Source organism: Mesoplodon mirus (assembly GCF_964341445.2).
Source record: "Mesoplodon mirus genome assembly, chromosome: 17".
NCBI classification, from domain to species: domain Eukaryota; kingdom Metazoa; phylum Chordata; class Mammalia; order Artiodactyla; family Ziphiidae; genus Mesoplodon; species Mesoplodon mirus.
The window spans coordinates 7,180,177-7,193,583 of record NC_138993.1 but is presented as its reverse complement, the minus strand read 5'-3'; the positions used below and the strand labels follow the sequence as shown (position 1 = coordinate 7,193,583).

Below are 13,407 nucleotides of genomic sequence, written 5' to 3'. Positions count from 1 at the left end.
ATTCACATTTACGGTAATTATCGATATGTATATTCCTATGACCATTTTCTTAATTGTTTTGGGTTTGTTTTTTGGATCCTTTTCTTCTCTTGTGTTTCCCACTTAGAGAAGTTCCTTTAGCATTTGTTGTAGAGCTGGTTTGGTGGTGCTGAATTCTCTTAGCCTTTGCTTGTCTGTAAAGCTTTTGATTTCTCCATCGAATCTGAATGAGATTCTTGCCAGGTAGAGTAATCTTGGTTGTAGGTTCTTCCCTTTCATCACTTTAAGTATATCATGCCACTCCGTTCTGGCTTGTAGAGTTTCTGCTGAGAAATCAGCTGTTAACCTTATGGGAGTTCCCTTGTATGTTGTCATTTTTCCCTTGCTGCTTTCAATAATTTTTCTTTGTCTTTAATTTTTGCCAGTTTGATTACTATGTGTCTTGGCGTGTTTCTCCTTGGGTTTATCCTGTATGGGACTCGCTGTGCTTCCTGGACTTGGGTGGCTCTTTCCTTTCCCATGTTAGGGAAGTTTTTGACTATAATCTCTTCAATATCTTCTCTGGTCCTTTCTCTCTCTCTTCTCCTTCTGGGACCCCTATAATGTGAATGTTGTTGCATTTAATGTTGTCCCAGATGTCTCTTAGGCTGTCTTCATTTCTTTTCATTCTTTTTTCTTTATTCTGTTCTGCAACAGTGAATTCCACCATTCTGTCTTCCAGGTCACTTATCCATTCTTCTGCCTCAGTTATTCTGCTATTGATTCCTTCTAGTGTAGTTTCCATTTCAGTTATTGTATTGTTCATCTCTGTTTTTTTGTTCTTTAATTCTTCTAGGTCTTTGTTAAACATTTCTTGCATTTTCTCGATCTTTGCCTCCATTCTTTTTCCAAGGTCCTGGATCATCTTCACTATCATTTTTCTGTATTCTTTTTCTGGAAGGTTGCCTATCTCCACTTCATTTAGTTGTTTTTCTGGGGTTTTATCTTGTTCCTTCATCTGGTACATAGCCCTCTGCCTTTTCATCTTGTCTGTCTTTCTGTGAATGTGCTTTATGTTCCACAGGCTGCAGTATTATAGTTCTTCTTGCTTCTATTGTCTGCCCTCTAAAATGGAGCTTTTTTTTGGCCAGGTTTTAGTTCCCCGACCAGGGTTCGAGCCTGTGCCCCCTGCAGTGGAAGTGCAGAGTCCTAACCACTGGACTGCCAGGGAAGTCCTGAGCTTTTATAGAAATATTCAAAATAAAGTTTTAAAACTTAAAAGAGATTTTAACTAGTATTCTGAATTAAAATGAAAACATAATTGTAGGGGAAAGATTTATAAGGAAGTAGATGTGTCTACGGTGTTCACAGAATAAGATGATACATATGCTTTACTATTGATAAAAAATTTTTTAAACTTTGATTTATCTTTAAATTTTAGAGTAAAACAAGATTATTTTTCTTAATGAGAAAATTTCCTTTGGTTTGGGTTCAGTATGTACATTTACTTTATCTGGGAAATTGATTGGTGAATAAACATAATACTGGGTAGAAATTCTGTGCTGTCCTTAAAATGGACTTTAGGAAAATGTGCTGAAAATAATTTTTCAGAGTAAGGAGCCAGGATGACCTGACATTTCTCTTAGCCTTAATTTTAATGAAAAGACAAAAATAAATTTTTAGTGATAGCATTTCCTGTTTCCTTTATGATGTCATAAGTGAATGAGGATGTTATTGAATTGCCACAAAGAAGTTTTATTTTCCTAGCTAGGGGTTCTATATGACATCACATTTATGCCATGATATTTATCGTGAAAATACAGCTTATAACTAATAGCAAGTGGTTATCCTTAAAAATTACATACTATATTTGAATATTTTTACTATATATGATTTCAGTCAGTGGTAAGGACTCTACACAGACCAACTTCCTACACCTTGTGGTTTTTTAGACCATAATGGAATAAAACTGATGTTTTCTGAGTATTTCTATTTAGGAGATAGAGCCAAAGACATATTCTCTCTACCTCACTAGGACACTGAAAATGAATTAGATTTTTTTATGTTTGTAATTTGTTCAAGCTATTATGTCATAAAACAGTAAGTGATTCCATTTCAGATCCTTTTGGGATTAGTGAGGGGTACTAATAAATAAATAAATTTTCCTGCTGATGAAATTGAACTGGTTCTCCCCATTATCGAAAGCCGCATAATGGATACTTAAAAATCTGTATCTTATATATCATCTTTGTTTCTTCCTCTCTTCTTCATTTTTGTGCTGTTAACCTTGGTTTGCAGTTTAGAGAATAAAGTAGTGGCTGACGTCCACCCATCACTCTGCTAGTAGCTTTTAAGTAAACTTTTAGAACCAGGTAAGGAACTTTCAGTCTTTATCTTAACTTCACATAACACAAGAGAAGAATATTGGTCATGGTTTATTGGATGCTTCCCTGCTAGGTACCATTTGGAGTGATTATACAATAATTTATGAAATAATCCCAAGTAGTAGGCAGTCATTTTATCCCCATTTTGACAAATGAAGAAACTGAGATACAGCTAAAGTATCTTATCCAAAGTCATAGAGTAAGGAATGGAGCTTTGTGAATCACAGATCTTTTTCCTCTTTATTTTAGTATTTTTCATATTATGTAGTATCCCTACCAAACTAGATTAAAAGTCTGGTTGGATTTGAAAAGAATTCCAGAAAAATTAAATAAATGTTTATTTTAAAATGTGATTCTTAAGCAAAGAACAAAACAACCAGGCAGCATTTATTGAATGTCAGATAAATTTCTCTGGATATTGTAAATTGTCTTTTACTTAAAAAGTTCCAAATAATTTTGTAAATCTTAGTTGTTCTTCATTCACATGTAAGTACTCAGAATGTCACTGGAAAATAAGCCCTTTAATAAAAGAAAAAGAACAGTTGTTTGAAGATAAAAGAGACTTTCTGAGTCACTCTGGAAACAAAAGGGATTACAATTAAAAAAAAAAACCTCAGAGAAACTTCATTAGAATTTGAAAGGTGTGCTTGGTTCAGTTATGATCATTGTAAGCACTCAGATATTCATTAGAATACTGGAGTCCTTAAACTCACTGGAAGCGATGATAGGGTTTGAGGCAGTTTAGATGAAACTGACAGATATCCATTGCCATTGAAAGCTAATTTGAAATCAAGTACTGAAGGGTACTCAGTGTTGTTGGTTTTTTTAAATCAGTTTTGTGTGTTGCAACCAGCTTTAAAAAAAAATGAAATAGACTAGAAAATTCAGACTGCATTGCCCATTATAAGGACAGAATTACTTTGAGAAAAGAATTTGTTATATAAGTATGTAAAAATGTAGTTATTTATTTGTATATACTAGCTCATGATCTAAGATGAATTTATTACTTTGTGTCATGGTCAAAAGTTTGAAAGCTGCTTTTCTGCTCTAGCCACTTAACTTTATAGATGTTAAAAAAAGAGAGGACAGGAGAAATTACATGTTTTGCTTAAGACTCTCAGTATCTTTGGATTCTTAGTTTAGTCTTGTGAACTGTATGAGGAAGCAGCTAGTAATAAGAGCAGTAGCAACAGGTCTCACTCTGCCTTGAACATTCTTAACCTGTACCAGTCCTCCCTACAAATTCCTGTGAACTCAGTGTTATTTTCCCTGTACTGTGTATGAAGAAATTGAGACACTGAAGTTACAACTGCAAGTAGGTGGTGGAACTTGGATTTGAACTCTAATACCTGAGCTTTTAACCATTATGCTATGCAGCCTCTTAATTGAAAATGCTTGCTGTCTTATTTTAATGTATCACAAATATCTATTTCTTTTAAGAGTACCAGTTCACTTTCTGAGAGTGATTAAATCTTTTTCTTCTTTTTTTTTAAAAAACTGCTAACAGGCTTCAAGTTAGGTCCAATCTTAAAAATGCTATTTTTCAATAAATAACAGTCACTGTGTATAGATCTGTTATTCAAGCCTTACAGTTTTTTCCCCTGAGGTACAGAGTCATCATGAGGCCAGTTCGTTACACCATTTACTTAATGTACCTTTATTAAGTGCGTACTTTGTGTTAGTCATACTTCTAGGTACTAGGAAGGCAAACTTTAATATGTGACTCCTGGCCTCAACTTGATTGTTATTGATGAGAGGGAATCAAATGAATAAATTAACCTTTACAGCCATATTTTTTAGTCTTATTTGAATGTACCTGATAAAAATGGTTATTTTTATTTTACTATCTAAGTCTAGAGTCAGTGTAGAAATATACATAGAAATAACAAATGCATTTTTTAATTTAAGAAGGATAGTCTAAAAGTAAAATATTAGGTAGCAGAATAGATGTTTTGATATTATAAACCAAAAATAAATTTAATTAAAATTCTGATTCTCAAGTATTTACAAGACTATGGCTTTATGGTTAATTAACTCTTAGTGAAATGAGCAGTGCTTCCATTATGATCTCATGATTAAAGCTGTATGTGCTTTTAGATAGAATTCAGATTAAAGTATGGTAAATCATCTTCAGAGACTTAATTTAAAGCTATAAACTTAAAGGACTTCATTTCATTGAATTATAACAAATGGCCATTTTTTGAATATTTTCCTTCTCTGATTAAATGTAGGGATGTCTGATATGGAGAGACATTGTAAACTGGGTTGGAGTATTCTTTTAATTTTATTTATTTATTTATTTATGGCTGTGTTGGGTCTTCGTTTCTGTGTGAGGGCTTTCTCTAGTTGTGGCAAGTGGAGGCAACTCTTCATCGCGGTGCGTGGGCCTCTCACTATCGCGGCATCTCTTGTTGAGGAGCACGGGCTCCAGACATGCAGGCTCAGTAATTGTGGCTCATGGGCCCAGTTGCTCCGCGACATGTGGGATCTTCCCAGACCAGGGCTCGAACCCGTGTCCCCTGCATTGGCAGGCAGATTCACAACCACTGCGCCACCAGGGATGCCCCTGGACTATTCTTTTGAGAACTGTTGATCGGTGGTTATACAAGTGAATAGTGACTTAAAAAAAATCTTTTTATTGAAGAAAAGTGTATACATTATAAGGGTATATTTGATGAATGATGATCATCTAACCAGCAGTGTACTGGTAAATGTTTAATAACTAGTTTTCTGAAGGAAAAAAGTGTATGTGTATATAAACATGTACATATTCACACACAAATTTATTATAAACCTGACTGATATAAAGGATGTGCAGCATATAATTTACAAATAATAAAATATACAGTACTCTTTAGTGTAAACTTTATAGAGCCAATGGACCCTCACTGAATGCCTTTGCTGCTTTTTGCTTAACTCTTGCAAATGTAGGTACCTGTGGTTGTAGTTGACAGATGATTAGGAATGTAGTTCTGTTAGGATATTGGTTGATATTTTGTTTTTATTAATGAGTCAGATGAAAGTGAAACAACAGAAACATATGTGGGAACTTCACTCATTGATCAATCACTTGAGCAACTTTGATGAATCAGATCATGGTTTTCAAATACTGGAAAATTATTTCCTTCATCTTTTGTGCTATTTACATTGTAACAACTATAGAAATGACACACTTTTAAATGTAATATTTTCCCCATTACTTTAAGTCTAGACAGTTAGCAAAACAAGAAATCAAGCCCCGTTTTGTAGCATTTGCTGGTTTCTCTGGTATAAATACTTTCATTATGATGGATTTCAAGCTACCAACATGAGGTCACTGAACTCAGAGTCAAGATAAGATGGGTAGTAGCCTACCATTCTATAGTGTAGACACAGTAGACTTAAGTAACCTTAAGTGCATAGGTAATAGTTAAATAGCTAGAAGTGAGGAGTTTTGAGTAATTACCACTTTTGTTTTTAATATAATTTATTCTGTTAGTGTAATTTAATTTTTATCAATGGCTGTTTTTTATAGAAAAATTCCTGCAAATTTAATAATTGGCTCTTACAGACCAGTAAGAGTCTGCTTCGTCTGACTGCATTTAACCTCTGTAACTACCAAGTAATCCATGTAACTGTCACTCAGGGGTCAAGAATAGAATATTTAGCACCTCAGAAGCCATACTCAGGATCCCTTCTGATCCCTGACACTTCTTTCTCAAAAGTAACCACTATTCTGCCACTTTGTTTCCAAAGATAACCACTATTCTGATTTCTAATACCATAAATTAGTTACACCTGTTTTGAAACTTTACATACAGTAAGTATTCTTTTTTTGTCTGGCTTTTTTTGCTCAACATATGTTGGTGAGATTTTGCCATCCTGTTGCATATATCTGAAGTTTGTTTATTTTCGTTAATATACAGTATTATACCACAGTTGAATCTGTTTTACTATTAGTGAATTTTTGGATTGCTTTCAGTTTGAAACTATTATTAATAATGCTACCTTGGATAGTTTTGTACTTATCCTTTGGTATATATGTGAGCATATATACCTTTCTAGTGAGCATATACCTAGGAGTGGAATTGATGGGCCATAGGATATGCATATGTTAAACTTTAGTAGGTAACACCAACTAGTTTTCCAAAATGATTATACCAATTTCCACGTCTGCCTGCAGAGCACGAAAGTTCTAGTTGCTCCACATCCTCACCAACACTTGATATTGTCTCTCTCTTGTGGGTGAATCTCGTTGTGATTTTATCAGCATATCTACCATGTATGGTGTACTTATCTGATAACTTCTGAGGTTAAAAGTTCTTTCATGGGCTTCCCTGGTGGCACAGTGGTTGAGAGTCCGCCTGCCAATGCAGGGGACACGGGTTCGTGCCCCGGTCCGGGAAGATCCCACATGTCGTGGAGCGGCTGGGCCCGTGAGCCATGGCCTCTGAGCCTGCGCGTCCGGAGCCTATGCTCCGCAACGGGAGAGGCCACAACAGTGAGAGGCCTGCGTACCGCAAAAAAAAAAAAAAGTTCTTTCATATGTTTATTGGCCATTTGTATTATCAGTGACTTGTTTTTAAGAAATATCCTGTTCTGTCCTTTGGATATTAAATCACTCCACAAATTTTTTCTCTCATGGCAGCTGATTAATAGTGTTGGTTTTTGCTTTTATTTTTATTATTTTCAATTTTATTGCATTAGATTATAGTAAAGTAGTTACTTGCTGTCCTGTCCCTAAATGTTTTACTGTGTTTTACTTGTTTGTGTATTGTGTCCCCTAATGTGAGTGTATGCCTCTGAGGGCAGGATTTTTGTCTGCTTGGATCACTGCTATTTCCCAGTACCTAGAATAGTGCCTGGTACAGAGTAAGTATTCATAAATATTGCTGCAAGAATGCATTTATTGATAAGTAAGCAGAATGCTATGGATTCATTATTTCAACTTAAATGTATTTTGTATGAACACTCCAATGCAAGGCATGACACTGAAATTAGTAAGCGTTTTGCATTTATCAACATACTTTCCCTTGTAATTAATAAAGTCTTATCTCTAAAATATCAGTTTAGAGATCTTGTCTAACTTTTCCTGTGTTTGCTTCTCACACTGGGGTAGGAGTAGCCCAAAGTGTGCAGCCTTATGCCATAGTGTACAAAGGGGTTGAAAGCACTGGTTCTGAAGCCAGACTGCCTAGGATCTAGCTGTGTGTCCTTGGACAATTTACTCAAGCTCTTGGTGCCTCAGTTTTCTCATCTATGAGGTAGAAATTGTACGAGTACCTAACTCATAGGACCTTTAAGATTGTTATGTCAAGTGCTTAGAACAGTGCCTGGCATATAGCAAGCTGTAAACGAGTGTTAGCTGTAAAGGTAACATGACAGTGGGGAACTAACACAGGTATGATACAGAATAAAGATCACGTAAAAAAAAAGAGAGAGAGAAACAATGAGATTCCCAAGCAATTTTGCACTTGCCTTGGGCTGTTGAACTCAGGAAACAGATGAATAAGTGGACAAGTGAGAGGCAGTGGCTTTACCCAAAGAACCAAAGGTCAGCTATAATTCAGCTCAGACATCCCTGCGATTGGGGGCCGGTGGTTTTTATTACTAATTAGCCAGTGATTCTAACATCGGGTAGCTCACTACCTACAAGAGAGATGACTCCCTTGATGGATGGACTCATTGTTAGAAAATTCTTTCTTTTGTCGATCTGAAATATACCTCTTCTGTCACTTTGTACTGGTCCTGGTTCTTTCCTTTGGAGTAATAGAGAGTACATACAGGTAAGGAGGTCAGTGGGTTGTGTTGCTCCGTTAACATTTTCTTCTTCAGCTTAAATGTCTCTAGGGTCCCTGATCCTCCTCCATATGACATGGGTTTTGAGCCCTTTATCACTCTACTCTCAGTATAATTTGTCAACATTTTTCTTAAAATGTAAGACCCAGAGCTAGTAACTGAGCATGTTTGTCTTAGATGCCACACAATGAAATATAAAATCTATTATTTGCATTTTAGGCCAATCTGTGTCATTAATTAACTCTATAATATTGAGTTGGTCATTAATTTTAGCCTCATCTTCCTCAAATAGAATACTAATGAAAGATCATAAACAAACTTTTTGATATGGGTAGTTTAGACACTCGTAAAAAGAAGCTAATACTTTGCTTTAATGAGAAAAAGTATATCAGCCTTCATGCTAATAATCAAATTTTTGCTAATTAATTAATGTGAAAATTTAAGCAAAGATTTCTAAGATCATTTCAGTGATGTTGCAGCTGTTATTATAAACTGTACAGGTAATAATATCTTGGGTGAGGTTAGCTTTATTGCCTGAAAACTAAACTTCTTTTAGGTGTTGTAGTTAATCTAGTTGGTTAACTGAAACCAGAGCTACTAACTTATATTTGATATCCCTATTTAATTTATCTGAGTATTTGTTATGAAGGATAATTGTCGCCCATTTTGTTGATTTCCCAATATAACCAAATAAATTATTTGTTTTTAGTTTCCTTAATTTGTTGTTTAGTAACCTCACCATTTTGGTTTGAAAAAGTTCTAGAATCTTCTTTGTACTACTTAATTTGTATTCAGGTCTCATTTCTACCATTGAGAAACTTCGGGTGCAAGGGCAAGTCCTTTGACTAGCTTCTTTTTTTTAACATCTTTATTAGCGTATAATTGCTTTACAATGGTGTGTTAGTTTCTGCTGTGTAACAAACTGAATCAGCTATACATATACATATATCCCCATATCTCCTCCCTCTTGGGTCTCCCTCCGACCCTCCCTATCCCACCCCTCTAGGTGGTCACAAAGCACGGAGCTGATCTCCCTGTGCTATGGGGCTGCTTCCCACTAGCTATGTATTTTACATTTGGTAGTGTATATAAGTCCATGCCATTCTCTCACTTCGTCCCAGCTTACCCTTCCCCCTCCCCATGTCCTCAAGTCCACCTTAAGTCTTTGTCTTTATTCCTGTCCTGCCCCTAGGTTCTTCAGAACCTTTTTTTGTTGTTGTTGTTGACTAGCTTTATACACTATCCTCTTCTGTGAATTGAGAGCCTTGACCTTGACTACTGCAATAGGCCTTTGTTTTTCTGCTTCTCCTTCTCCCTCCAGCCCATCCTTTTTCCATATCGCAGCTAGCAGGGTCATTTTAAAATGTAAATCAGATCCTGTCATTCCCCTGCTTAGCACATTTCAAAAACTTCCCCATGTACTTAGAATAAAATCTAAATTCCTTCCCATGGCCTATAGGGGCCCAGTGAGCTGGCCTCTGATCATCTCTCCAACTTATTCTTTTTGCTCAATACCTTTTAGCTATAGTGACCATTCAGTTTTTTCATAGCACTTAACAGTTTATAATTATGTATGTTTGGGGTTTGTTTACTTAATTGTTTCCACCACAAGACTGGATGCTCAGTGAGGGCAGATAATGTATTTTCATTCACTGATCTGGAACTGAATGTGTTGGACATAGATGGTCACATGTTTATTGTTCTTAAAATCCTATGATTCCTATTACTTCCAGATAAGTGTGCAGCTTTTCCTTTCCCTTGGTAGTGTTATCAAATCCTTCCCCACCACATGGACATTCATATTTAAATGACGGTCTGCCTATATTTTTTAATACTAATTTTTTGGTAAGTCTAAAATTACAGTGTCAGGACTTCCCTGGTGATGCAGTGGTTAAGAATCTGTCTGCCAATGCAGGGGTCACGGGTTTGATCCCTGGTCTAGGAAGATCCCACATGCCAAGGAGCGACTAAGCCCATGTGCCACAACTACCGAGCCCGTGAGCCACAACTATTGAGCCCGTTAGCCACAGCTACTGAGCCTGTGTGCCACAACTGCTGAAGCCCACATGCCTAGAGCCCGTGCTCCACAGCAAGAGAAGCCACTGCAATGAGAAGCCCGTGCATTGCAATGAAGAGTAGCCCCCGCTCGCCGCAACTAGAGAAAACCCATGCGCAGCAGTGAAGACCCAACGCAGCCAAAAATAAATAAATAAAATAAAGTTACAGTGTCATATCAAAGCTTGTTAAGTCCCAGATATATCAGTGTCTGTTGCATTCTTTTTTTGATTTATTTCTAGAACAGTTTTAAAATGATTACACAGTGTTCCCAGTGATTTGTTTGAATGTGACTAGCCTTGGCCTACCATTATTATAAAATGTGATTCTAGGCTGTGCTTATTTTAAATTTGTTGATGTTATTTTTGTTGTGTAGGCATGCCAGAAGTTTATTCCTTTTAAGTGTCAGTATTGGGTTCTGTCATCTGAAATACAAGAATCTTTCTGAAAACTTAGCTTAATACCGTTGCCATGCTACTCAGGGACAGTAAATTATTCATTTTGGGGTCAAGTCACCAGAGTACTGTTTGGTCATTTACCTAGTGGCTTAAAGAGCTAGAGTGTTTGCCCAAAGGGAGCCATTTAGGCCTCTCTCAGCACTTAGGATCTAGTTTATGGTTTATCTCAGATGGAGTGTGGTAGGAGAGGTTCCTCCTGTTCTCTGTCTTCAGATTGAAGCTTAGGAAACTGACTCATTTTTGGACCATATTTCCTTTCATTTTTACATTAACAGTAACTGTGGAGCTGAAGCTCTGGGGAGGTGCTTGGCTGTGTCTGCTGAAGTAGTTCCAGTGGTTGAACTGTCTCTGGCAGCTAGCTGAGCGTGTTTCATTTAAAGCTCTTCAGAGCCGAGTAACTCTTGGCAGAACTCCATAGAAACTATAGGATATAATTCTTTTTTAAAGCTACTATATTATTAAATAAAGAATTTGGGGTAAAGTGTATTGCTTTAATGGTCCTAATGATACTATTTTAAAAGGTCCTTTTATCATTGTCATGACAGTGACTTTATGATGTGGTCCAAGGACCTTACTAGGAAGAAACCCTCAACCCTGAGTGGGTACTTACAGTGACAGGGAAAAGGCTTTGTAAGATGCAGTTCAGAGTCCCACCTCTTTCCTCATCTGCAGCCTCTTTCTTGGATGCTTAGGAGTATAGTTCTGCCATGCATAACCTAGTCTTTTGTTTTTTCAAATGAAGTATAGTTGATTTACAATGTTGTGTTAGTTTCAGGTGTACAGCACAGTGATTCATTATACACATTATATATATATATATGTATATATATATATATATATATATATATATATTTCAGATTCTTTTTCCTTATAGGTTATTACAAAATATTGAGTATAGTACTGTATAGTGCTATACAGTAGGTCCTTGCTGGTTACCTATTTTATATATAGTAATGTGTGTTTGCTAATCTCATCCTCCTAATTTATCCCTCTCCGCCATAACCTGCTTTTAAGCTTTAAGCTGACTCAGCCAGGCATGAGGTGGTCTGATACTGTGAAAAAGCATGGATCTGGGGAGTCAGGAAGATCTGAGTTAAAATCTGTACTCTGACATTTAATAATTGTGAACTTAAGTTACTTAACTTTCTGAGTCCCAGTTCCTTATCTGTAAAAATAGGGTTATAATACCTACCTTGTAGGGTAGTTGTATTAAATGAGATAATATATGTGAGATTTCTTGCCATGCAGTAGGTTTTCAATTGATTTCTTTTCTTCTTTTGTGTTAATACTCAAGTATTTTTTAGTGGTGGTAGAAATCCCATGCATCCACAAATTTAGAGGCATCTAGATCATTTCAGTCTTACATGCAACTGTCCCCTCAAGAATGTAAATTTGAAGTGTCTAATAAAGTTGGCCAGTTCATCTATTTCTAATGAACTAAATAGGGGAGGATGACATTTGGGTAATTAGCAAACAGTATTTAAAAAAATAGTAAGCCATTTAAAATGGTTACATTGCAATATTTTGAAAGCTTAATGATGTTAATTAAAATTATCTTGTTATTGATCAGCATTTTTTTGTACCTGTCCCCAGGGAAGGAAAAATATGCCAGACGGTGCAAGTGATGGTGAAATTCCAAAATTTGATGGTGCTGCATATGATAAGGATCTGGTGGAAGCCCTTGAGAGAGACATTGTCTCTAGGAATCCTAGCATTCATTGGTTAGTCTGTTAAGTTCTTGAATTACAGTAGTGGAGAAAACAAATTGTAGGTTGGCTTGGTGTGAGTCTTATCTTGTTATCCATTCATCTCCTGATGATGACTTCATCCATAATATGAGTGTGCAGAATTGGTAGGACAGTTCTTCTTCCAGAATATAACCAAGACATTTTCATACTAATTTGATGTTGACATAACTGACAAAGTTTGTTAGTTGAATGACATGTCCTAATTTATAATTGCAATGTGTTTTCACTGATCATTTTATACAGTAAAAATTAGAATAATGTTCTTAATGTAAGAAAAATTTCATAATTAAAAAAAATTAAAAGAATTAGTATTGATCATAAATCAAAGGTGTCCCTGAATAAGCATGAAACTTTGCTCTTCTTACAAAGGGATGACATAGCCGATCTGGAAGAAGCTAAGAAGTTGCTAAGGGAAGCTGTTGTTCTTCCCATGTGGATGCCTGACTTTTTCAAAGGGATTAGAAGGCCATGGAAGGTGAGAATTTATTGAAATAATATAGGTATAAAACTGCTGCTTGCATGGTAAAGAAAGGCAGCACTGTAGTTTCTTTGTGTATTTATTAACACAGTTTGTAAAGGTTGGGGGAGGTCGGGCATCCCTCAGATACCTGGATTTGGATTTGTAGTTGCGATGTGCTGCCTCTGCCTGGCAGGAGAGGGGCCTGGAGTGTTGGAACTATAGTCTTTAAGTCACTTCCCTCAGGGGCGCTGAGCTAGAGATGAGTTTTAAGAATTTTCTAGATGTCTGTTTTTGTAAATAAAAAGTTAGCAAGGGGCTTCCCTGGTGGTGCAGTGGTTGAGAGTCCGCCTGCCGATGCAGGGGACACGGGTTCGTGCCCCAGTCCAGGAAGATCCCACATGCCGCGGAGCCGCTAGGTCCGTGAGCCATGGCCTCTGAGCCTGCGTGTCCGGAGCCTGTGCTCCGCAACAGGAGAGGCCACAGCAGTGAGAGGCCCGCAAAAAAAAAAAAAAAAAAAAAAAGTTAGCAAGCAAATTAAATAGTAATAGTGCATAGTCATAGAATAA

The 13,407-nt window shown here is 36.5% G+C and overlaps 1 protein-coding gene across 4 annotated transcripts in view; it reads left to right on the top strand.

The window, feature by feature from the left end:
- Window positions 1-13,407, top strand: part of KATNAL1 (katanin catalytic subunit A1 like 1) — a 64,476-nt gene that overhangs the window by 34,353 nt on the left and 16,716 nt on the right. For all 4 annotated transcript variants that reach the window (XM_082602489.1, XM_082602492.1, XM_082602490.1 and 1 more), the window contains exons 5-6: window positions 12,227-12,354; window positions 12,751-12,856. In XM_082602489.1, coding sequence (XP_082458615.1) covers window positions 12,227-12,354; window positions 12,751-12,856 — 234 coding nt within the window. The remainder of the gene's footprint in view (window positions 1-12,226; window positions 12,355-12,750; window positions 12,857-13,407) is intronic.